Consider the following 25113-nt stretch of genomic DNA (forward strand, 5'->3'; position numbering starts at 1 on the left):
GTCTCATAGAACCATTTGCAAAGATAACAAGAAAGTGGTTATTATTAATGGAATGATGGCTACAGGAATGAAAATTAAAAACCAGTTTACAATTACCATCACTATGTTATGTTATTGGCACAAATAGAAGTGCCTCTTTCTATTAATGTGCTGTATTCGGCTGTGTTTAATGTGCCCCCGTGTATAATGTGCACCCAAATTTTTGGCCCAAACTTTCAGGGAAAAATATCTTTCATTTTAATTTTTTAATTCAAATTTTTATTTGTTTACATTTAGGTACTTGTTTTTTGTATGATAAAGGAATTTTAGCAATTATTTTTTAACATATATGGTACAAGAATTTTATGTAACAAATAATTACAAAACACAAGAACGGATACAAGGTACAAGAAATTCTATGTACCAGTAACAAATCTACGATATTTACCCATCATAGAAGGCCAAGAACTCTTAGTCGTTACAAGATGTGGTAAATTCAACAAAACCGATTATTGCATTCCAAGGTATTATTTTGCATACGGATATCGTTATTGATATCTAGAGTTACACTTTTAACTCATAAGCATAAATAAAGGAATTAAAAATATTTTTATAGATATGGAAGTAGTACTACACATGTATCATGCACATCCTTATTTATCCCTCATAAATTTGGGCAAAAAAGTGCACATTATACATGGCAAAATAGTTTAATTGTTCCCCTTTCCCTTCTCATAAATATCCTTTGCCTTAGTCTCCTAAATTGGAAGTATTTGGACTTCTGCCTGCAGTGCATCCCAAATAGCTATTCTAACTCATCTCAAATAAACACTTGTTGCCTGACTTTGAAACGCCTTTTTATTTTTAGGTTACCAGATGGAAGAGATTTGTTTATCTTTGTAACCCCAGTGTTCAGCAGAATATAGGGTATATAGGAATTTACCAAGTATTTAATGATGTTGGAAGCACTTAGTAAACTATGAAGCCCCGTATATTTATAAAATCATCGTATTATAAAAAACATATTAAAATATTGGTATCAGGATAAATTAGACGTGCCATGTATGAGGCACTGTTCTGGGTACTTCACACACACAGGAGCTTATTTATTCTTCAACATGGTCCTACAGAAATATCATTATCTTTGCCTTCAAATGAGGAAATTGGCTCAATGAGGTAAGGTTACTTGCCCCAAATCACCCAGCTCATTTAGTTTGGAAGCTGTGAAAGGAATTTAGTCTGCTGGACTCCAAAATTTTGTATTATGAAACACTATGCCTCATGTTCTCTCCTTCATGGCTAAGATAACAGAGACAGTCTGAAAATAGTAAGATTATTTGGAAAGAAGAGGCTCACTGTAAAGCAGGGAAAAACGGAAGTGTAGAAGCGCCATAAATCCTTCCATTACGTGTCATGAAAAAATACAAAAGCCTAGGTGGAAATCCCTTTTATAAAAACAATAAAAAATTCAGATTATCTTTTAGCCATCTATTTTATTGGCTAAATACTCCAATTCATTTTACCTCTCTTTATATGATCTATATTTCAAATTAAATTATTTTTAGCTTTCTACTCCTAACTTTTTAAAGTGTGGTAATAAAATTGGATAGAAATAATACACAAAGTAAAATATTGTGGAGGGATAAATCTCTTGTAATGTCATGTTGCTTTTCATATAACTCACTAATAGTCTGGCTTTGTTCCTAACATTACATTCCTGATTTGCATGCAGTTTGTGGTCAATTATGTGGGTGTTTTTCCAGGTCATTTTCTTTGGCATTTATGCCTCCTCAGTGATTCTTCATGTTCTGTTTTTACTGCAGGGATTTCTCCTTAAGTTTATATATGTCCTACTTTTCTTTCCTATCATGGTCATTATATGGCTTTTAATTTTGTTTGCCAGAAAATTAACACTTCATGTCATTTAGATTCATTTAAATTCATCTCTATCATCATATAAAAGTTTATATGTTATGGTTACAACCCTTAGCAAATTCCAACCTTAACTTTTGCATATAACTTTAAATTTAGCTCACATACCTAATGTTTACAATCCACAACTTTTTGATAGAAATTTCTTATAGGAATTAATAGCCAGACTGAAGTAAAATAAAGATTATTTCAACTTCTCTCTTCTGTATCTAATATGTCACTCTAATACCAAAGAAAATGAAGCTGATATAGGGGGAAATTGGGGAACTTCATGGAAATGTATGCTCTTTTAAGTTAGGGGATGCTCTTTTAGCTCTTTGAGTAATGGCTGCTAATTTTTGCTAGTTCTATTAGTTTTATATTTAAAAATATTCCGATGCTCTTGATTTTTATGTTATAAATAGAATTATAATAACTGGAAAATTCAAGGTACTATTTCCCAATGAAAAAACTCATTTTCTTGTAGTAAAAGTAGTATATGAAAGTTTTGTTGGTCATTAGATCTAGAATCAAAACTTTAAAGTTTATTCATACTTACATTTTAAGATTATATTAAGTAAAAGTTATGTGCTTCACCTACAACTATGTTCTAGTTTAAAGGCAAATATCCCCCTAGTTCCATTGTTGAAAGGTCTTTCAATGACTGAAGGTTTTAAAAGGGGAAAAGTTAACCAAATAATTCTTTGTCAAGACATTTTTTCTCCATCTATCAGCAGCCTAGTGATATGTATGATATAAAGCCAGATGTGTATTAACATCTGGATACTGTCAATTTCCACGTGTCTGACTATGGGGAAGTCATCTAATCTATATGAGCACAAATTTCCTCATTTTAAAATGGGAACAATAATATCCACCTTGCAGGGCTGCTCTGAAAGGTATATGAGGTAAAGTATATAAAGCATTTAGCACATTGCTGAGAAAAACAGGAACGTAGTCATTGTATACTAAGAATATTTTCATTAGAGGCTTGTTTTTTATTAGGCTATAAATTAAGTAGAAATTAAAAACTATAATGTTATTCTTTCCATAACAAATTGAAGATTTAAAAATGTCCTAAACATTTTTTTAATTAAAATTTATTAGGGTGACAATGGTTAGTAAAATTACATAGGTTTCAAGTGTACCAGTCTGTAATATACCATCTATATATCACATTGTGTGTTCACCACCCAGAGTCAGTTTCACCTTAAAAAATGATAAAGGACACAATATTTTGGCTGTAAACTTGTTTAAGTACATGTAAGAGTAGAAAGTAAACAAAAATATTCTTGACCTATTCTTAGGTCAAGAATATCTTATTGGAAAGATAAAAATCTAAGAATGAATTGTTTAAATTAAAACTTGTACCTGTTAAAAATATATTACCTGTGGAATCCAGCCCATAAAACAAGGAAGAACAGATGATACACTAGGAGAATCATGCTGGTTTTCAGAAAGTCGATTTCCATCAAAACTGCATCCTTCCAGTAATAAGCCACTGATCTGCCATAAAAACACATCAACCATTAAAATCTGTATTATGATATCTGTACTATGATATCTGTACTACGATATATCTTAAGAACATAGTCAACACTTTCCATTGTGACTATGTATTCCAAATAATGAGAACAAAAATTATGGTATTTTGTATGAGAATAAAGAAGGTAGAGATCAAGACTAGTGTTCACTGTAAATTTCCTTTAGAATGATTCTCGATTTTAGCAAAAATTTTAGTAAAAAATACTTACAAATGTCATCAGTTATATAACTACAGGTGCCTTGGCATTAGAGTAGCAGAAATGTAATGGCAAAAGCCAAAAAGTTATTCTTTCTCCAGGAGGAGGAAAGAAAAGTATAATTAGAGAATAAGAACATGTGTTCCCTGATTGGAATTTTGGCATCATTTTTTAAACAGCTGAAAAAAGTTCAGAGAATTTAACGCAAAAATTCTTGACATGCCATACAGACCTAAAAAAAGAATAAAAAGGTAGAAAGAGTTAATCTCTTTCTTTGAATTAACCTTAGTATAAATATATGTTTTTAAAACATATATTTAAGAAATTATGTAAATATAATTATTTTGGTAACATACTTTCACATTTTTTTCTTTAAAAGTATTCATTCTTTTAGTTTCTGCAGTTTTAATCTACCCTGAGTTTATCTAAAGGCAACAAATGTAGAGTCAGTATTTGTATTCAGAGCCACATCTGTATTCCCATCATTTGAACTTGATAGATAACATAAAAAAATCTTATAAATATTAGATTGTACCTATTAGATTGTACCTGAGATTTAACATTCTAAATGAAAGTATACAGAATTTAGATTCAAGATAACACTTTAAGATGTAAGAGTTAAAATCATTTTCAGCTATATTATAGTTTGGGAATGGTTCAGGTTTGAGGAGGTAACTCGGAGAATACACCTTGACAAATAGTTTTGAACAGCAAATTTTACAGTAAGGTTGCTGTACCATGGAAACAAAAAGCAATTGTTTCATAATGAAATAGCTGGGATAAAAATAGAATTATTTAATCCTTATATTCAATATTCTTTCTACTATACTACTGATGTGATGATATACAGGCTGCTTCAAGAGTTGAAGTATTTTGGCCTTGAAAAAAATGTGAATTAAAATTTAGAGAGTACCTGCTAATTTCAATGCCAGAAACCCTCTAGTAAAGATAATAAGGCCTTGTCCAGAAATTTTGTTAAGTTTTAAGCTCAATGAGTCTACACAGAAATTGATAAAGGTAGTCCCTATTGGTAGTGTCACAACTTGACTATGTAATATGCATAGTCAACATGAGGTATAAATGCATCACTTCCCTCTTCCAACCAGGAGGTGGGAGGGGTCAGGAATACTATTCTCTGGAGCCTTATTTCAGTAATTGACACCATTGGCCATGTAGTTGCTTCCTCAGACAACTGGGAAACATTCTTGGCTCCTTCTCCCAAACTTCCCACATGCCATCAACTACCAGGTCCTGTCACTTCTAATAAACATCTTCTAAATCTTTTCTTTTCTCTCCATATCTTCTATCACTACCCTATTTTGGAATTTAGGTAAATTTGCAGAATTTAAAGTAAAGACATTCTTCTTCCTGAAAATGAAATGTGAACATAAAAATGACAAAAAGCAATATCAAATTGTTTATGTACTAAAATATATCAGGGATTGGAGTGGTATCAACAACTGGTACCCTTGTTCCAACTGGAGTTTTGCATTAAAAAATGGAGTAAAAACAGAAAGGGTCAAAATGTTACCATTATTACTGAAAAAAAATGTTTGGATGATATAACATATCTCCAGGCAAATAGTCTTCCTAATATTAAACTCAAGAATTTGGCAGGCTTGACGTGTAGTTACAAGTGGACTAAGCTAAAGAACCAGCTGTATGTACCAAGTGCAGACCACCCTGAAGGAGTAGAGAAGAATGTGCAGACCCAAGGGTAAGGCACAAATGGAAGGCGCACTATTCAGCTCTGGGTTCCTGACCCAAACTACATAATCAGGTAAAGTGGCTCCTTTTCTGTGAAGGAAGAAGTAAGGTAGAAGGTAGAGAGAGTCTACAAGTATCCACATTACTAAATTTCCCTCCAGATAGGAGGAAACAACAGGAGTGAGAAATAAGAATTCCCCTCTAACAGTATATTTAAAATACTTGGCAAATTACCTGATATATATAGTAAATGCTCAATAAATGTTAGCTACTATTGTTCATTTAATATAATCCATCTTCTAATTTCTAGACATTAGAACTATTTTATATTATGTATCCATTGAAGTGAGGCAAAATAAAGGTTTGAGCAGAAGTTATTTGAATAATTCCAGTCAAAAGAACTTTTGCCTATAATATTTAATATGCAAAATTTTCCAAATTTATTCTAGATTGAGTCTATACTATCACTTCATTTACATATCACAGAACTACATGATGTGTTAGAGCATGCTTTCTAATTTTATCAATGCTGTATTTCCACTCTCTTTTTCACCATTAAATGATAAACCATTTTAAAATGTTATTTACACTTACATATATACTTACTTATAGGGCATACTTCATACTTTATACTAAAAGTTTATTAGAAGTCTGTGTTAGCCATTTCTGCCTTACTGTGCATGATACATATCCCTTAGATGCAAATAAATAATTATTGAGATCGAGCTCACTTGTTTACGTTATATTAAAAAAACCATATTGTTCGGACTGCCTCTTGACATCTGTACAAATATACTATTTCAGTTGAATGCAAATAATTAAATGAAAGGCATCTAAAGGTGCATCTCTTGTCATAATATACTTTCCTCTAATTCTTCTTTTGCTTATAAATGTATAGATTTCAATTTAACAGAACAGAAATAGAATAAAATCATAAAACCAAAAAAGAAAAAATCTGTACTCAAATAATGTTAGTCACACTTGAACCTCCAACAAAAATATCTAAAAATTTAAAAAAAAAAATTTGGTTTTGTTTACAGTTTCAAAACTGCAATTTAAAGGGCTAGTGTAGATCAGGCCGACCATGATTGCATAAGTATATTCCAAAAAGCTAACAACCAAGACTTCATTTATTTTGAAAGGGCTGTTCATAGTATAGGATCTTAATCAACTCTTAGCTTCTCACCTCAAAGAAGGTTAGTAACAGTAATAGTAATGATTTTGTTCACTGAAAACATAATTAAAGCCATTAATTTATTTATACATGATGTTGAATTTCTTGCATACTTCTGACTTTAACATGAATTTAACAGTGAATTTCATGTTAAATTCTGAGTTCTGTTTTGATAAATTATTATATGACTTTATTTGCTAGAACCCGCCTTTTAAAAGTTAAAAAAAATATTTTAAACACACAGAAAATCATAAAAATATTTTAAAATTTATACGTTCCTACCAGTTATTTTTACCAGACTTTAACATATAGCCATTTGTTCCACATTTCTAAGCAAATAAACCCTACCCTACAGGTATAGCTGAAGTCGTCTGTGCATACCTTGCCTTTCCAGTTCCTCTTCTGCTCTCACCTGACCTAGTCATTATCCTGAATTTAGTTTTACATGATTGTTAAATATGTATGTATCCATAAACAATACATAGTATTGTTTTTCATGTTTCCAAACTGTATGTAAAGGGTAACATACTTTATTGTGTCATTTTTCAACCTATTCTTTTCCTTCATCATTGGTCTAAGGGCATCCATTTTGTTCTTTTATTTTTAAAAACTACAATATTTTGCTGTATTAACACACAACAAATTATCCATTCTCCTGATAATGAACATTTAAGTCATATAATTACGATCATAACACTACAATAAACATTATGTTACGTGTCTCCTTATACACCTCTGCATGATTATCTCTAGCTATAGAGATGAAATTGCTAGATTGAAGCATATTCTCATCCTCCATAATATTGGCAAATTATTCCCTGAAGTAATTCTGCAGTCTATATGCCTACTTGTCACATATGAGAATTTACATTATGCCACAGCCTTGCCAATACTTGGTCAGTTGAGATTCTTATGTTTTCATTTCATGTCTTAATAGTTCAAGGGTTTTTTTGTTTTGTTTTGTTTTGTTTTGTTTTTAGTATTGTTTTTTGGGTTTTATGTATGTACGTACGTATGTATGTATGCATGCATTTTCTGGTAGATTTTCGACTGCTGGTCTGATAAGCTACAACCAGCAGCTCATACATATTCAGAGAGGATGTTCTAAAGCTCATAACTTCTAATTCTGATGAGCACATTCTCCTTAAGAAACCTCAAATGTCTATGTGTACAATTTCTTTACTCTTTTAGCTTCCATTTCCTGATAAGCTCTATGAGAAAGGGCACTGAAATATGAACAGTATAATAACCACTTGGTACATGGGCAGACTAGCCTGGCACGAAACAGCTGAGGTCAACTGGCAAGCGTAAGTGGCTATACAACTCTCCCAGGTCCCAAAGGAGCAGCAGCTTCCAGGTATCCTAGGGAACTGTGTGTTATTAACAAGCCTAGAATACATTTACTAAGCCTGATTTGCCAAGGAAGAAAACTGGTTTTGCCTTTTGTGTGTGATGGCATCAATAGTAAAGGAGGGAGCTGGGAGCTCCCCTGATTTGCCAGGGCAATCTTCTCATAGCCTTGGGCAAGATCTAACATGCAAGCTGAACAGGAGGTTGATTTATACATTTTCCACTACCAACTTTTACAACTTCTGTTTAACAAATAACAAATCAATAAAGGTCGTAAGGAAACTTTAGAGGGCCACGTTCCGGATCTAAAAATCAATATATATACATGTCTCTCAAATAGTTTGAGAGAGTTTGAGGCATTGGTTGGTTTGAGGAATACAGCCTTACTTGAACATTTCATTGGTTTAATTCAGTCTGGGGTGACAGATATTGAAAAATTCTAAATGAATTAAATTCTAGAGTGACAATTAAATTAAAATATAATTCAAATCCAAAGGTCTCCTACTGAAATAATACTTTTGCTGAAAATATGATTAATATGAACCTAAGTGGATTGTTTAACTTACTGATTTTGCCAAGTGCAAACAGTGAGGGGCTTAAAAAGACTTCTTATCTGACAAACACTCCTGGAAACCGCAGGTAAGAAAGTTAGAAACTGTGCTTTTATAGATGGCATGAATGAGGAGCCAAAGAGATGAAAAATTCTACTGGATTACCTTAAATGTTATGTGTAGGGATGGCTTCTTAATTTAAAACTTAAGTATATTAAACTTATAATGTTCCTAAGTACGCATATATTTACCAGTGAATATTTTAGTTTCTGAATGCTAAATGAAAAATGGAAGACTTGCTTCACTGGGTAAAAGCATAAAACTTTATATTAAAACATTTGTTTCTAATTAAAAAATAAAAATTGCCTAATAAAACCTAATCCAAATTGAATTGTGAGAAATAATAAAAATTACACACATAAACGTGTAATAAACGTATAATAAACGCGTCAAGGAATTTATTTAAATCCATTGATAAATGAAACAAAGGCTTAAACTGCTCCATTAATTGCTTAAAAAGTCAATATGGTTCTTTTTTGGAGAACTAAGATAAGCATCCTGTTTTACTAACTGTCCATCTTTTTTCACCATCTACAAAACATAATGTATAAGCTTAAGATTTTCTGGTTGTAGATAATTTTATTCCCAACTTGTAAAAACAGGGGCAATATAGTACTAGAAATATTAACACACCTTGACACAGAATAAAGCTCCTTTCCCTTGCTTTTTACTATGTCTGCATAATGATACTACATATTGTGTGTGTGGTTCACAGCTGCTAGTGACCACACAACCAAGTAAAGTATGTGGTTCCTGGATTATTTGTCAGGTGTGCCCTCCCTCTCCCTAACAGCTGGGCAACAGTGTATGACCACCAGTAATAGCTAAGAGAGTTCTCTTTATGGGCTAGAGGCTAAGGTTAAAATAAAATGCAAAGATATGAAAGAGAACCTTTCCAATTCCTTCAGCTTCAATGAGAGAATGCTGTAGCCATCTATATTCAAAAGAGAAAGATCTAGTGTATTGTTAATGGTCAAATTTTTGGCACACTATATACCATTACAGCTGATGCTAATTAATACTTACTATAGTGTCTCTCTCCCATTGTATGTAGGCCCTTGAGTCAACAATTCAACAAGGGTTTAATTGAGTACTTATTGTGTGCTATTGTTTGAGATATCTGACAATGAAACTGGAAAAAAATGACTACACTCATGGCCTTATATTCCAGTGGAGCAAGATAGACAACAAGCATCGAACAATAAATAAATTATACAGTATGTCAGAGAGTAATAGTGATACGAAAAGAAAGTTGTTGAACTGGGAGCTAGAGCTTCTGAGAAGTTAGTTAAATGGAACTAACTTCTATTTAATAACTAGAACTTCTGAGAAGTTAGTTGCCTAAGGTTAACTAAGCTAAAGAACTAACTATAGTCTTACATCTTATTTTAAAAATTGAATTATATGTGACACATAGGACTAGATACTGGGAATCTGAAGATAGATAAGACAGTGTTTGTCTTCAATGACATTATCGTCTCATAAGTCAGACTAATAAGGGTGTATAGAGGTAATCATACTACAACATGCAATGTGTTATATTAGCAGCTGGAAAAACGTTAACAGGACAATTCTATGCGTGGGAATGGGAAAGAAGAATGGTAGAGAATGCTACTCACGGGAATAAGTTTGGAGTTTTGGGGCAAAGGATTTCTATTACAGCCTTTTAATTAGTTTTGTTATCAACACTAGACTGATTATCTATTATTATCTGTTATTATAAAAGTAATGGATTTTTAACAGGAAAGTTAGATAGGAATATTTATACTGCAAAATATGCCTTGGTTATTTTTTAACATAGATGGCTTGATTTTACCAGTGAATCAATGTACTCACAAAATTGTAAACTCCCTGAGGACAAGATTTGGTCTATTTTCATATATTACATTTTATACATACTTTATTGTACAGTAAATATTCATTAGAAAAGGTAACCTAATATAACTTCAAGATTTGTCTCATTTTTTTAATCGAAAGTTACATTTTCAAATATGCATATCCCTTTCGTACAAGTTGTTTCATGCTAAATCTTAACTTACCTTGATTTTTCATATGGGTAATACAATCTATCTCTGCAGATCTTACACTATAAAGATAGGTGACTGAGACTGAAGTTAACAGAATCTTTTCATCACAGTTGGACTCAGATAAACATTTAAAATTAGTCTAATACCTTAATCTGCAGCTTTGCTTCTTGCAGTCGACCTTTCCATGAAGCTACAAATTTAAGGCTATCCACAGAACAGCTCATTGTCCTGTAAAAGTAAAGCATCAAATGTCAGAAATAAACCTCAGGAAGTAAAATATGAAGAATAAGAGATGATAGATATATTCCTATTTATTTAAAATTAAAATGTTTACAATGTGCAAGTAATAAGATCTCTTAAGCTATGTATAATACCTTAGACTTCACACTAAATTTTTAAAGTTAACTGGTTATGTCAGTTTCCCCTTCAAGACTGGGTAAGTTCCTTGAGGATAGGGCCTTTCTTTTTTATTTTTACATCCTCCATTTTGACCATCATCCTCAAATTTAGGCATATGATGGGTGTTCAATTAATGTTTATTAGCTGAACTGAAATATTAATATTTATATCTTGAAGCACTACAAATTAAAATCCCCCTGAATCATTAAACAACTAAATTTTGTCCAGTACATTTTTAGAAATGTCTCTTTTTTCCATTTTATCTTGTTAAAAATTATAGACTACATATGTTATGATAATCCAAATTTGTTACAAAAAAGAACTTTATCTTAACTATCAAATACTGTTCTCTACTATTGAACTTTAAATGTGGCCAGTGTAACTAAAAAAAAAAAAATCACATTTTAAAATTTTATTTAATTTTAATTTATTTACATTTAATCAGCTCCATTTGACTTCTAACTACCATACCGGGCACAAAAGGTCTAAATCAATACATGATTGAAACTTTCAATGCTAAAATTTACCTTTTTCAATTCTAATAAAAAACACACTATTATTAAGAGCAATGCATTTTTAAACTAAAAGTAAACTGTGTTGTTAAAAGTCAAGTAGTAGGAAATAACACAACTATTTGGATTCAACAATAAATTTATTTCTTGACAACTGAGGGAATGTGATCAGTAGTGAATAAAGCAAAGTATAATTACCTCATAGACAAATAAAAAAAAGTATTTCATTTTAATTACCTTGCAGTTTCCTGGCGAAGAGCATTGAGAAATGTGTCTGGGTGGAAGAGTTCTGATAGGTCAAGTGTATCAGAGAGAAGAGCCTGTTTTTCAGCTCTCTCTACCCAGCTCTAAAGGAGAAAAAAATGCACACATACACACACATTTTAAAACTTTGTAAACTGGAAAGATAAAGAAATCTATTAAAAATTATTACGCAAAAGTCATTTGTAATGAGAAAGGCAGTTTCCAAATGCTGTCAAACGTTGTCTAGGAAAAAAAGATGTCTACTGTGCATTGTGAGATCTGTTATAGTTTTTGACATAATATCCATCCATCACACACACAAAAAAGCTTCCTGGAACAACTTTTTGTTGGTAAAAATCTACTCAAAATAAAAAAATCTAAAATATGAAAATTAATCTAATATATGGCATTTCAGTTTGGGTCAGCACTTCTAGTAATGACCCACCTCTCAAAGTGTGCTTAGGAGATACTGAGCATCCGGGTCTAACTCCAGAACCCCCAGGGTCCCCAAGTCTTTGCAATGCAAACTGGACAGGTGTTCCAGATCCAGATTTGACAGTACATTTGCCAGGTCACATAGTAAATGTTGGAGCCAAGTAATAAACTCAGGCAACCTTAAGTGATTTCTCTATAATATTTCCTGCCGGTGCTAATGTGCCTCAAGAGATAGATAGCTTACTGATGATTTCTGAATCAGTCTGTTATTTCAGCTGGTGTACAGAGATGATACCACAGTAATGTTAGCTACAAAAACGTGCAGAATTGTCATTTACAGAAGTAGTTCATTTTGCATGCCTTATAAACAGTCTAGGGAAAATTGTGTTAATTTACAACGGTGTAGAAAGTCTGTGTTTCATGTACTGTAACACTCTGTTATCCACCCAAGCATTTACATCTGTCAACTAGGTCTAGAATAGGAGAAATTAAAATGATCAAAGCTCTTGAGTTTGGGTTTTATCTTAATGCATTTGACTAGGACTACTACTTTGTCGCAAAAATGTTCCAATTTTCCTCCCTACCAATTGATAATATGTTGATTTTAAAAGTAGAAAACACTTTAAAAAGAGATCTCTTTAACACAGTATAATTATTTCTTCTTGGACATTATCCTTTATAATAACACTTCATAAAGTGTCTATCTTCAATGAAATAATTTAAAATTATGCTTAGTAAATACTGTTTACTCCCTATCAAATATTTTCATTATATTATCTGCCTTCTATTTTCATTACCTAAACATAGTCAACAAATATGCTTGCATGACCCTTCTTATTGTATGTAATATTTCTGTTATTTTTAAAACAGTTGTTTGAAAAATATTTACTTTATAACTATTTCAAATTACATTATTTCATTAAGACCCTTAAAATTAATTTTGAATTAAAAAACTCCAAAAGAGTTGTTGCCAGAAATGTATGCAGATGTTCAAATTAATTAAAAATTAAGAGTGTGGCAGATAATCAGATTTTTACTTTATTAAACTTTGAATATAATAGTTTTCCACAAATAAGAAAATGAATTAATAATGTTAACACAATGGTAAACTGTTTACATGCTTATTGAAACATGTAAGAAAGGATCAATCCTAATAGTTATACAAATTTAAAAACTTTAAGTTTTTATATTTATAAAATATAAATATTTACATAAAATTTAATAAGATATGTTTTTAGCCCATCAGAATAGCAGAATGAGGAACGATAAAGCGCAAATGTCAGTAAGTGCGCAACCATGGACAAAATTTTGATAGGAGTGTAGGCTGGTACAATATTTCTATAGAGCAATTTGATGAAATGTGCCAAAATTTTAAAAATGCTCAAGCCATTTTACTAAGGTATTCCTTTTCTTGAAATATAAATTAGGGTAATAATCAAGAGATTATTATACATAGCTTGCTCATTTAAAATAATTTATTATATTAATAAATTAGAAGCATAATAATAGAAATTACAGAACAGGGAAAATAAAAATTAGCTAATAATAGAAATAAGCTAATTAAATTATGGTACATCAATACAATACAAAATTAAATAACAATATAAACTGGTATTTGAAGAATATTAAATGACACTGAAAAATGTTCAAAACCTAACGTATTTATTAGAATGTAAAAATGTACACATAGTATGAACCCAATTATGTAAAAACATTATTTGAATACATAGAACAGATATTGAAGAAAGCATTTCAAAATATATCATTTCAGCTGGGTCTGGCCAATAGCCTACTAATGACTGTCTTCATTCACATGTATTAGCAACTATTTAGTATAAAATAAAATGCACTAATAAACTGATGCCATTTTATTTCATTTTAATGCACTGTGTTCCTTGGAAAAAAAGTGTTTAAAGTAAATAACAATTTAGGCAATCGTTCTTCTCAATGTGTCTTTTATATTCCTTCATCTTTTCTTCAAAATTGTTCATTTTAAATATGGAGGCTTATGGGTCTGAGAATAAACTCATCCAGAATTATAATCTAATATATCCAGAATTAAAATAAGTAACTCTTCTAGTCACTGTTTTGACTGGAGTAAACAAAACATTAAAACTTATTAGCGTGTTAATAACCCTAGGTTTAACAAGTTTCTAAATTCCTGGATGAATAGATAGTAAGAAACTGAAGCTCATCAGAAAGGTAGATTACCAGAAATTATATTGGAATTGAAACCTCAGAATCATTAAAGACAAATAAAATATTTCTTTCTAGAGTTTGTTATACCAACTTCAAGAATAGGGTGTACTATTAAGTATTCCTTGTATTTAATTTCTTCCTAAACTCAAACCTGGGTTTATGTCATCATTACTTAAATCTTGGTATATTATATAAACATAGGAGAAAAATAAACTAAGCAATTTCATCCATGTCTTTAGTCTTTTGAGTCTCAACCTCAAGTTATCTTTGAATAGACTTTTGAGATGAAATGTAAAATCTGTCTAATGTTCAAGAGATCAACACTGAGTTTGAACAGTTTCCTGGAGATCTAATCATTTTGACTATACCATCCTTAAAAAAATAATTTCTTGCCTCACATACTCCATTAATAAGGTTACCTTGCCTACCAACTTTAGAGAGCTTTTAAAAAAGTGTATTGAATACATTGTAGTTAAAATTCTGTCCGTTAAATTTCTGCTATCCATTTACATTGACTTCACAGAATCTCTCAATTTTGATGTGTTGTTTTGATTTTTACTCATACTTAGCTAAATTAATTTCTAAGTTTCTTTTTGGTATCTTCTTTGATCCATAGGTTATTTAAGAGTAGATATTTAATTTCCAAATATTTGAAGAGTTTCTACAAATCTTTTTGGTATTCATTTCTAACTTAATTGTATTGTGGTCAGAGAGCACTCTGTGCAGTTTAAATACATTTAGATTATTTGAGACTAGTTCAGTCTATGTATACCCATAGATCTACTTTGGTAAAAGTCTATGTGCACTTGAAAAGAATGTATATTCCGCTGTTATTGGCTGTAATGTTCTATAAATATCAGTTAGGTTAGCTCATAATATTGTTCAAGTCTTCTACATCCTTATTGATTTTCTGTCTACTTATTCTGTCAATTATTGAGAGAGGTATTTTGAAATCTCCATCTTAGTTGTGGATATATCTATTTCTCCTCACAGTTCTATCAATTTTTACTTTTTGTGCTTGAAACTCTGTTATTAGACATGTAAAATTTTAGTATTGTTATGTTTTTTGATGACTTAATCACTTTATCATAAAATTACCCTCATTATCCCTTGTTATATTCTTTGCTTTGAAACCTTTTTTGCCTGATATAAATATAGTTGCACAAGCTTTCTTTTGATTAGTGTTATCATAATATATCTTTTTCCATCATTTTACTTTTAACCTACTTGTGTGTTTATATTTAAAGTGCTAGTCCTACTGCCTAATAGCCACCACAGTTGGATTTTGTTTTATCCAATCTGATAATTTTGGGTAGCTTTGAAAATTATCAACTTGTGAAAATACTATTTAACGATTTATTTTAATATTATTTATGGAAAGGGTTTAAGCTGAGCAAAACTAAATTCAATGAGTAAAATTATGGCTTTAATAATAATCATCACTTTAGTAACATAGTAACATAATTATATAACAATTATCACATATATCTCACTCACGGTAGAAGCCAATGTCCTTACAATAGCATACAAGGCTTTCATTACCTGCTCAGCCCCAATTCCAACCTCCCTCCCCCAAATCATAACATTTTAACCTTTGACTTCTCTGACCACCTTTTCCTTGTTTACTTTCCTTCAACAGCCTCACTTTCTCAAAAAACTCTGGCTCAGGGTACTTGTTATTCCCTCAGCTTGAAACTCTCTTCTGCCAGGGACCTATGAAGGGCAATTCCCTCACCTTCTTCAGGTCTCTATTCAAATACCACGATACCAAAGATGTCTTCCTTAATTCTACCATTTTAATACAACTAATTTTTAAATATAATTTACCTTTATATAGAAAACTTTACATGCTATTAATAGGAATAAAGAAAGTAAAAAAAGAAAATCTGTGGTCAAGCTAAGTCAACAGCTATATTTTATTTTTCATGGAATTGGTTAAAATTTTCATAAAGTAAGGACTTCATTGGTGTTGCTTTTCTGAGGGTTTTTTCAAAGCATGCCCTCTAAGAAACCTAATTTTAATTTCCCCTTTACAGTCAATTTATCTCAACCAAACAACTCTGAGAGAGGTTAAATGTCGGCTTTTGAGAGGGGCTTCAACATGATATGCTCATAAATAAATTCTGATGTTCTTGGACAATCTCATCTCTATCACATCCAGAAATAGCTGAAAGCTGCCTAGACCACAAGAAATTTCTCTTTGCCCTACCCCCTTTCAATGTGGATCTGGTTCCCTGGCAGGCTGGATAAGGTTTCTTACTCACTAGATTTCCCCTCCTAAGGTACAGAAATCATATTTGGAAATGAGACCTTGTTTTTATGGTAATGTAACCTTTCTTCATTCTAATTTCCCCATGAAGATGCTACCATCTTACAGAATGTGAATGATAGGTTAGCAGTAAGTCTGAAGCCATAAAAAATAAGGTATCTTCTTGTAAGAGATCATATTAGAAACAGTATTAACTAGATTAGAAAATTTCTCCACACACTAATTTATGAATAGAACTTGGTATTGCTAAATGATATTGGAGAAAAATATAGACACAACACGAACATCCATATTTATTTCAGTGGAAAAAACTATAAACAATATAATAACCTCCCCCCTTTTCTTACTATTTCTTTAAACTTAAAATCCTAATTTTTCTACATAATGTTAGTATTCTCTTCCTATTTTAACCCTTAGCAGAGTGAGTACAGAATCTTACTCCAAAGGGGTGGAAAATAACATTTCTGAAGGGTTTTCAAATTCTGTAAGTGATCTATTATTTGTTAGGCATTCTTTATAACACTGGTATCTTAAAGTTTATTCTCTGAATATTTATTGCAAGTGATATATAAAAGAAAAACAAAAATTCCCAGTACTTTGGGCCCCACCTTAATGGTTATAATGTGGATTGTCAAAAATATCTGGCAAAAACGTTTATCAAAAGTATCAAAAACCCCAAAAAAACAAACCCCAAACCCAAATCTTTATCAAAACAGGGAAGGAACAAACCAAAAAAACTTCACCCAAATTAATGATATACCCAAAAGAAACCAAACATTAGTAGTAAATCTAGGTACTTATGAAATTGGAAGCATGTTACACATTTCTCATTGCTTAAAAAACAAAAACATAACTACAATAAACTTTTTAAGAACAAAATCTGACTGTGGTTTTGTAATGAATACAGATTCAGGGACAAATTAACTTCTAATATGAATTTGGTAAGAGCATTATAGATACCTAGAAGGCTTACTTCTCCTAACTATAAAGTCGAATGATCTAATTTTTAAACTCTGAACCACTCTCTAATTGTGTTCTGTTAATGATCCCTCATATTAGTTGACTCAAAATAAATAAATAAATAAATAAATAAATAAATAAATAAATAAATAAATAAATACAAAAGCGCTGAGGAAAACTACCCTCTAGAAATATCTTAAATGAAATGATTTTTGCTATCATAGCTTGTTTACTTTATTGACTTCATAGACATGGTCATAACTGGTTAGAAACAAAATATACCTTCATCTTACCTTTAAAAAAGGAACTCTTTACTCTTTTTATACCCTTAATGTATCCACCTATTTTAATACTGGAAAGTCTAGCTAAACATGGTATTTTTTAGTTTGAAAAAACCCAAAACCGTAACTTGAGGTTTCTAGGCTTAATGTTTGACACAGGAAATATTATTTTTCAATAGAATCTTGTGATTTTTTTTTTTTACGACCTTGCAGAGAAAATACTGGAGAATAAAACTTGATTGTCTTTGTTGTTTTACTGACTTTTCCAAAAAGAGGAATGAGTTCAGTTGCATGAGTTAAACCCAAACAGGGTTCATGCAGAACCTGAACTACCATTCAGGTTCTAGTAATAACTAATCATAACAAGATTATTAGTAATGACCTTTTGCACAGTACTTAATTTTCAGTGTGGCAAACCCGGGATCTATACAGTCTACCCTATTTATAGGTGCCTTCCTAATGATCAATTGTAATTTATAATTTACAATTAGTCAAAGTTCCTATTTAAGGTTAATTCTTCCAGATATGCAGAGGGACCTATTTTTTCTTATCTTTCCAAGAATTCCATTCCTAAAATTATTTCCTTTTTTCTTATATCATTAATTTTTCCATGTTTATTGGATACAGATATGGAGAAATATCTCTCATATTAAAAACCAGACATAATTGAAACTAAACTGAAAACACTCCCTTGGTCCTTCTCTCTACCAGCTACCATCTTATTTATCTGTGCCACCTCATAGCAAAACTCCCTAGAAAAACTATCTAACATCACTTATGGTATTTGACACATTTGATGAGTTTGACCTTTTGGCTTTTTGATCACCACAGTCTTCAAATCTTTCTTCTGTCTTCCTTACTAGTACTACTTGGTTTTCATTACTGATTGCTCACCCTTTTTCTGGATTTCTCAATACTGGAGAAATCTCATTTTTGCCCACTCTTTGGTCAATTCTATGATTTTAAAGACCGTCTTTATATGTTGATGATTCCCAATTTTAAATCGTTAACTCCAACCTCTCTCCTTCACTTACTTCTGTAACATTTTCACCATGATGTGAAAAAGGTATCTAAACCTAACATGTTCAAATCAGAACTCTTGATTTGTAAAACCATCTTCCTCTTCCCTAAGAAATCTGCTCTATCAACAGTACCATTCAAGTCAGTGAAAGATTCAACCAATTGCTCTCACCAAAACCTTGAAGTTATGTTTCACATCTCTCTCCCATGTCCCACAGCCAAATCCACAGTTCTAATGTCAAAATCTGACCATTTCTTTAGCGCCACATCCCTCACCCCAACCCATAACACCATCATAACCTCGCTGGGATCAGCCTGCTTCCATTCTTCCTTCCTACAGTCTATTCATCACACACCAACAGAATAATCTTTTACTCCCCTAATCTCAATCATCCACTGACTTCTATGCACTCAGACTAAATTTAAAGTCTCTTCCCAAACTCTTCATGAACCTATAGCATGGTCCCTGGTGGCCTATGTACCCTCATTTCCAGTAGCACTGCTCCTTATGTCATGCTCTAGCGACCCTGACTTCCTTTTTCATTCCTTAAGCAAATAAAGCTCATTCCCATCTCAAAGATGTTGCATTTGCTGGTTCCTCTGCCTAGACTTTTTCTCCTTAGATATGATCATGGTTTACTTTCTTACTTCATTTATGTCTCTGTTTAAATATCGCCTCATGAAGAGAGGCCTTACCTGACCACTCATAATAAAGTGTTACCCTCTCGAACTCACTCTCTAGCTCCTTTAATCTGCATCAGTTTTCTTTATAACATCCTGATATTCATTAGAAATAAAGTTCAGTTGAGCTTCAATATTTGACCAAGATCTTTTACTTGCTTTCACCTTCTGGGAGGCCCAATAAATAAATGCCTACTTTAAAACTGTCCTGACATCCTAGAAATGAATATTATAAATATTTGTATAAGCACAAATGTTACTACCCTATCTAATAAAGGGTAACGTTATTAACATCAACAAGGCATGACATTTAGATTTATTTTAAATATTAGATTATTTACTATCATATACAGTAAATAATAAGGGTATTTTATATGCCACTTGGAGTGAAAAATAACCCCATTATGTACTCTATAGGTTAAAATCATTTTAGTCTAAATTATAGGATGTATTTATTATTGCAAGAGTAAAATTTTTAAAAATGATTGTAAAAACTGTTTATAACAAAATTAGGAACTCTAGAGTTCAATAAATAGATTGATAATAATACAAATATTAAGAGAGAAAGCAATAGATAGGTAAGTGTAAGGAATAATGTTAGAAGCATTTTATAGTCAAGAAATATACTAAAAATTTAATTAATACAAAGTATATGCATAATTGACTATGCTGAAATCCAGATCTTTGTAAAATTGTTTGACATACTTGCATTGGTAACATTAAATAAAATTACTTTTAAGAACAAAATTTAATTGTAGGTTATTTAATTCTATTTAACTATAAGTCCTTCAAAGAGACATCCTATTTGGGAATACTCCCTATCTTGAGAGTATAAATTAAGAATGGAATATCTCAAAATTATCTATCCCATCTCAAAATTTCTCAAAGAGGAAAAAAATCCCTCTATTTATCATTCACAAAAATATCCAATATAAATAATCTTCAATCCATATGTAAAAATAAAAAGAAAATGAAGAAAAAAATAGATACAGCAAATATTTATTTTCTCACTTAAAGAATGCTTATTTAGGAACAATTTTTTTTATTGAGGTTTTGAATCTATGAAGGTTTAAAAAATAGGCTTGACAAGATCATTGATATAGATGATCACTTATTTACAAGACATGAAATTTGTTTAAGTTATGTATCTTATGTTCAAGATTCTTCCTAAAAACACATTCCTGAAATATATTTTCCTAAATTATACTATATACAAACAAATTAGTATCATTGGTAGTATCATTACGTTGTCTACTTCAAAATTATGTGCAATAGACAATTAGATAAACATATATATCCCAGAATTCTTTTGAAGTGTTAATATGTAAATTAACAATGAAACCAATCACTGCTTTCCTTGCTTTTGAAGAGTTTTCTGGTTGCAAATAGCTATCAACAAAGTGAATCTGATAGAAGATACATTATAGAATGGAAAATCAGCATACAATTATTGTTGACAACGGAACAAATACAGTGAAGGCTATGACTGATTTGGGAATTAAAAGTACACAATGTTTCGTTTACAACCTTCCATTATGTTTTCAGAAATAATAACAATATTTGATAGGACAGACTTAATGACTACAGCAGAAACACTGTCAAACACTATTCTGTTCTTCGTCAGCCAAAGACAAAACTATACTACATAGAAGACACCTTGCAATTGTCTTGTTATATAGTAATGAAGTATGTTCAGACTTTAACTGGTAAAAATGGTAGCATGAACCAAGGAAAGCTTTGAAAAACTATTTTGAAAATAAGGGCAACAACGCAGCAGAAATTATACTACTAACAGACTCACTGTTTACTTGCAGGGAAAGTAGTTTGTTTCCTAGAACCTGCTGATTATTTAAAAAACCAAACTTGTCATAAGAGTTTAAGTATGCTCTACATGTTTTCTTCTGCAAAGATCCTCTTATTATGCTACTCCAGGAGGAGGATGAAATTTGTATGCATGTGATAAAAGCTGAGATACAGATGAAAATTCAGGGAAGATTTTATCTTGAAAGCCAATTATGTTGTTGCATCGTCACATTTCTGGAACCAAGATTTATCTTCTGCAAGCAGTACCACTAGCATGGCTTATAGGACTGCTTCTATAATACCGCAGATCACCATAGACCATAGACTACTGGTCAGTATTCCAAATGTGCAAAACAGTTGACCATACGCAGAATTTATCAGCTGACAGTGTTGAAAATTACTGTGTCTGTACAGAATTTGATTCCTAAATTTTTGTATCATTACTTCTGTAGTAATGGCTATATTTTACTGGATAAAATTTCACATATATAAACCCTAAGTTCATTCTATGATGGTGATAATTAAGTTTAAAGTTTGGCTGTATATTAATCTTAAATCTCAGGATTTTGGTCAGGTGTTGACAGGAGTTTCATGTTTTCTTCTCTGTTGTGTATTTCTAGCAGTTAGAGAGGTGGCTGGCACATAATAAAAGCTCAATAAATATTCACTGAATGAATTAATAAGTTAATGAATAATATATGAATAAAATATATCCAAATAGATAGCTCCTCTAGTTGCGTATAGTATGTAAAAAATAGGGATGCCGGAGTTTTTAGACTACATACAGACTACTTTTCCAATTTTGTTTATGTAAATCATCCTATGAATAATTTTATTGAGTACCTACTATGTGTAAAACACTGTACTAAGGACTATGAGAGTTGTTAAGATGAATTAGGAACACAGTTTCCTTCTTTAGGAATGCAAAGTATTGAAGAACCTTCAAAAATAAAGTAAGACAACCCCCAAAATGAATAAAAAATAAACTGTAATTTTATTAAGATTACTTTTAAAGTTTGGGATATTAAGAAAAAACCCAAGTCTTCAAATGGTAGATTGTGGAGAATAGTATAAACTATAATGCTTATTGGATAGATTTAGGTAGAAGCTAAAACATCAGAAATATATCATGGACACTATAGAATACATCTTAGGAGGGTAAATCATGATTGGGCAACATGAAAGATTTACATCAGTTTGCTTGAGAATAGCCCTAAGCTTGACTGAATCATTTATTTATTCAACAGAAATCTATTGAAAAACTTACTTGTGTGAGTAACTGTTGTGTATGCTTAGATAGAGCAATGAATGGACAAAAATCTCTGCCCTTATGAAGCTTCCATTTTAGTGGAGGAATCCACAGAAAATAAATTAGATAAGTAAAACATGTAGAATATTCCATGGAGATATAGGCTATGGAGAAAAACAGAGAAGGGAAAGAGGATAAAGTATCAAGGAAGGGTCGGTTTGCAATATGAAATAGGCTTGTCAGGGAAGCCCTCACTGAGAAGGTGATGCTTGCACAAAGACCTGAAGGAGATAAGGAAACTTCTTTGTAGATTTTTGGGGAAGGGCATTCCAGGCAGAGGAAACACCTAAAATAAAGTTCCTAAGAGGGTGTGTGCCACGTTGTTCACTGAATAGCAAGGAGACCAGTATGACTGGAACAGAGTAAATGAAGGAGCAAAAAGTAGGAGAGGAAAACCACCACCAACCACTTGTAGATGGTTGTAAATTTTTGTTACTCTGGATGAGATGAGAGGTCTTGGGGAAATTTTCCAAAAGAGGAGTGATATAATCTGACTTATACTTTAACCAGAACATTTAGACTGCTGGGTTGAGAACTAACCAGAAAGGAAACAAAGGACTAGTTAGGTGACAGGTACATTAATAATGATTTCAATCAAGATAGTATCAGGGAAAATGGTGAGAAGTTTCTCCAGATAGATTTTGGAAGTAGAGGTAAGATAATTTTTCAGGTAGAATGGATGCAGAGTATGACAGGAGAAGAGTTACGAATGGTTCCAAGACTTTGGGCCTATGCTATAAAAAGGATGCAACTGCCATTTACTTTTGGGAATAACTGTGGGTAGTGCAAGTTTTTTTGATAAAGAGCAAGAGTTCAGTTTTGAATATATTAAGTTTGTGATGCTTATTAAACACCCAAATGCAAATACTGAGTATGCACCAGAGTTTGGAGAGAGGACTGGACTGGAGCTGTAAATCTGAGAATAATCAAAGTTTAGATGGGATTCAAAGTCCTGAGATCACTATGGGTGCAGTAGAGGTAGAAAAGGTCAGAGGACTGTGCTCTGGAGAGGCCAGCGCTACAGATGAGTGAGAAGAACAACAGTGAAGTAGACAGATAAGCAGACAACAACAGAAGTGTATGGTGACCTGTAGGCCAATTTATCAAAAGGTCTCAAGGCAGAGGAAGTGTCTTTCTTTTCTAAATGGTGCTGATGAGTTAATAAGGTGTGATCAAAACTCCAGCATGTTATTATGAAAGAACGTTTCAGTGTGAGTTACCTCGTTTTCATAAACTATTTAATTAACTTCTCTTGAATTTGAGGTTTTATTCCCCCCCTTTTTAAAAAGTGGATATAATATCCACCTTATATATTATAAATATTACTAGATTCCATGTAAAGACATATACGCCTGACAACCAATAGGTGCTCAGTTCTTATAAATGTTCATTTTCTTTTTCTATCCTTATTTGGATGATTTCAAAAGTTTGAATATATGTTTGAAGGGTGCACTGAAAGAAAAGGAAGTGATCTGAAGCTCAAATTTAGATAACTAGTACACTTTACTGTTAGGGAAGTGAGAAGAGCTATTTAGATGGACCTACAAAGGGTGTACTGAGACACATTTCCAATCTAGAAATGCCATTCTGACTCCTTAGAGATAATCACGGGTAAAGAGGAAGAAGTAAGAGCTAGAGTCTAACAGATTTCTTTTTCAGTGAATCAGTCTTTTTGAAGTGGGCAATAGAAGTAAAATGCAACATAAAAAGTTAAAAAAGCAATATACTTGTATGTGGCTAAGGTAACAACAAGCATCTAAGCAGACATTATAGAAACTAATCCTGAACTTTAATTTGAACAAAAGACAGGAAGCAGCATCTAAAAAGAATCTCTGGAAAACACAAGACTAAAAGAGGTATTAGGTTGGTGCAAAAGTAATTGTGGTTTTTGCAATTATTTTTAACCTTTTAAACCGCAATTACTTATGCACCAGCCTAATATAAGGACTGACACCTATACTAGGGAAAATCCTGCTTCCCAGCATAGCATGATGGGAGGGGTTGGAAGGAAACAACGTAAGATTAGCATCTGCCGGCAGAAGGGGTACTGTGCCATCTAATACATGGTACCCAACTTAGTCTTCATTGAGACTCAATTCAGAAGGACCAATTTGGGAACAGTGGGAACAAGATAATGCTGAGTGATTCTAGGTTGCGGTACTCCTGCTATTTACTCCAATAGTACTGTACTTCCTTTATCATTTTGATTATTGTTGCTTAATTATCTTTCTTTACTGATAAAACTCAAAGGTAGTTCATATAGCATGCCGAATGGCATTAAAAATAACAGCTAATTCTATTTATTGCTTAGATTGCCCCAGACTTCAAGGTCCTAATAGTTTATATAAACAACAAGATTCCATCATCAGAAGGAAGGGTGGCAGGATTTGGTAGTTTGCAAGGGTACCAGCCACTGGCTTCAGTTAGGTCAAAAAACTGAGTAGAGCTCAAGTCACTGTAAACTTTAAAATGAAAGACATGGAACCTAAGCAGAAGCTGAG

General features: G+C 31.9%; 1 protein-coding gene across 4 annotated transcripts in view; it reads right to left on the reverse strand.

Moving 5' to 3' along the window:
* DYNC2H1 (dynein cytoplasmic 2 heavy chain 1) overlaps positions 1-25113 on the reverse strand; it is a 292996-nt gene that overhangs the window by 8289 nt on the left and 259594 nt on the right. For all 4 annotated transcript variants that reach the window (XM_074335553.2, XM_074335552.2, XM_019717180.3 and 1 more), the window contains 3 exons: positions 11650-11759; positions 10648-10729; positions 3280-3396 (listed from right to left, as the gene is read on the reverse strand). In XM_074335553.2, coding sequence (XP_074191654.2) covers positions 3280-3396; positions 10648-10729; positions 11650-11759 — 309 coding nt within the window. The remainder of the gene's footprint in view (positions 1-3279; positions 3397-10647; positions 10730-11649; positions 11760-25113) is intronic.

This window comes from Rhinolophus sinicus, chromosome 14, assembly GCF_057876585.1.
Source record: "Rhinolophus sinicus isolate RSI-liver-muscle chromosome 14, RSI-T2T, whole genome shotgun sequence".
NCBI lineage: Eukaryota > Metazoa > Chordata > Mammalia > Chiroptera > Rhinolophidae > Rhinolophus > Rhinolophus sinicus.